Below are 1,317 nucleotides of genomic sequence, written 5' to 3'. Positions count from 1 at the left end.
GCCCAAACCACACCCACTGCCGTGGAGTCCATTCTGACTCACAGCGCCCCTAGAGGACAGAGTGGAACTGCACCACAGGGTTTCCTAGGCTGTCAGTCTTTACAGAAGTTGAATGCCTCATCTTTCTCCCACAGAGCAGCTGGTATGCTCAAACTGCCAACCTTTTGGTTAGCAGTCCAATGCTTTAACCACAGCGCCACCAGAGCTTCTTTTCTTGAACAAAAGTGTGGCTAAATAAGAAGTGTATGCACCTGTTCCAAATGACCGAGAAATTGCACTTTAAAACACACTTAGGAATAGATCTCATTCATAACCGGGACTGCCTGCAGTTTAGCCACTCGGTTCAATAATACCAAAAGGGAGAAAGACCAGTGAAACAACAGCTACAGGCACAAGGTAGAAACTGAGATAGGACAGAATTACATATATGTGGCAACCAACAGGACTATATCAGGTCAGCCCTATATATTTCTACATAGCATCTAATCATTTTCACATGACATCAATTTTTGTAAATGAAAAAAAAAAAGAACAGAGCAGGTTTTCCCTGCTGACACATGCTGGCCACACCCCACCTGCTTTCTAATGTCTTTGTCTTCCATCTTTATAACGTGCATGGTGCAGCAGCAGCCCTTGGGACCAAGAGGTTCTTGAAGAATGTCCTCCTGCAGCCTGTCAACACAGTTCTTAAAATGACTTGGAAAAGATGTGGAGGAGAAAGAGGAGACCCTGAAGGGAGAAGAAAGGGCCCTGTCCCCCAGGTAGGAATGGAAACCATTGGCTCACCTGATGGAAGAGAGAGCTGTGTGTCACGGGGACTCCCAGGCCACTGAAGCACATCCCCAGGACCATGTCGTCTGGAGCATCGTTGCTGTAGCACCGACACTTACTGGCAAGGAGTCTGCGGATGGCTTCTCTGCTGAAGACCATGCTGGGGACAACCAGAAGGAGACAGAGAGAGGCCTTGGGGCAGCTCCTCAACCGCCTGACTCAAGAAACAAGAGTCAGAGGCTGCACTGCTGATGGAAGATGCTGACATCAGTATGTTTGCTACTTAATAGTTTGTTGTTGTAGTGTGTGCTGTCGGTGAGCTGCTTCCAACTCACAGCGCCCCTGGAGGACAGAGTGGAACTGCCCCACAGGGTCTCCAAGGCTGTCAGTCTTCACAGAAGCAAAGCCCAAACCACACCCACTGCCACGGAGTCCATTCTGACCCACAGCGCCTCTAGAGGAAAGAGTGGAACTGCACCACAGGGTTTCCAAGGCTGTCAATCTTCACAGAAGCAAAGCCCAAACCACACCCACTGTCGTGGAGTT

General features: G+C 49.3%; 1 protein-coding gene across 1 annotated transcript in view; it reads right to left on the bottom strand.

Annotated features, from left to right (window-relative positions):
- Nucleotides 1–1,317, bottom strand: part of B3GLCT (beta 3-glucosyltransferase) — a 183,601-nt gene that overhangs the window by 19,404 nt on the left and 162,880 nt on the right. The window contains 1 exon segment of the mRNA XM_007958278.1: nucleotides 787–931. Within this exon segment, the coding sequence (XP_007956469.1) occupies nucleotides 787–931 (145 nt within the window).

Source organism: Orycteropus afer, unplaced genomic scaffold (genome assembly GCF_000298275.1).
Source record: "Orycteropus afer afer isolate SDZICR_OR568_19922 unplaced genomic scaffold, OryAfe1.0 scaffold00902, whole genome shotgun sequence".
Classification (NCBI taxonomy): Eukaryota; Metazoa; Chordata; class Mammalia; order Tubulidentata; family Orycteropodidae; genus Orycteropus; species Orycteropus afer.
This window is presented reverse-complemented; position numbering and strand designations above follow the sequence as displayed.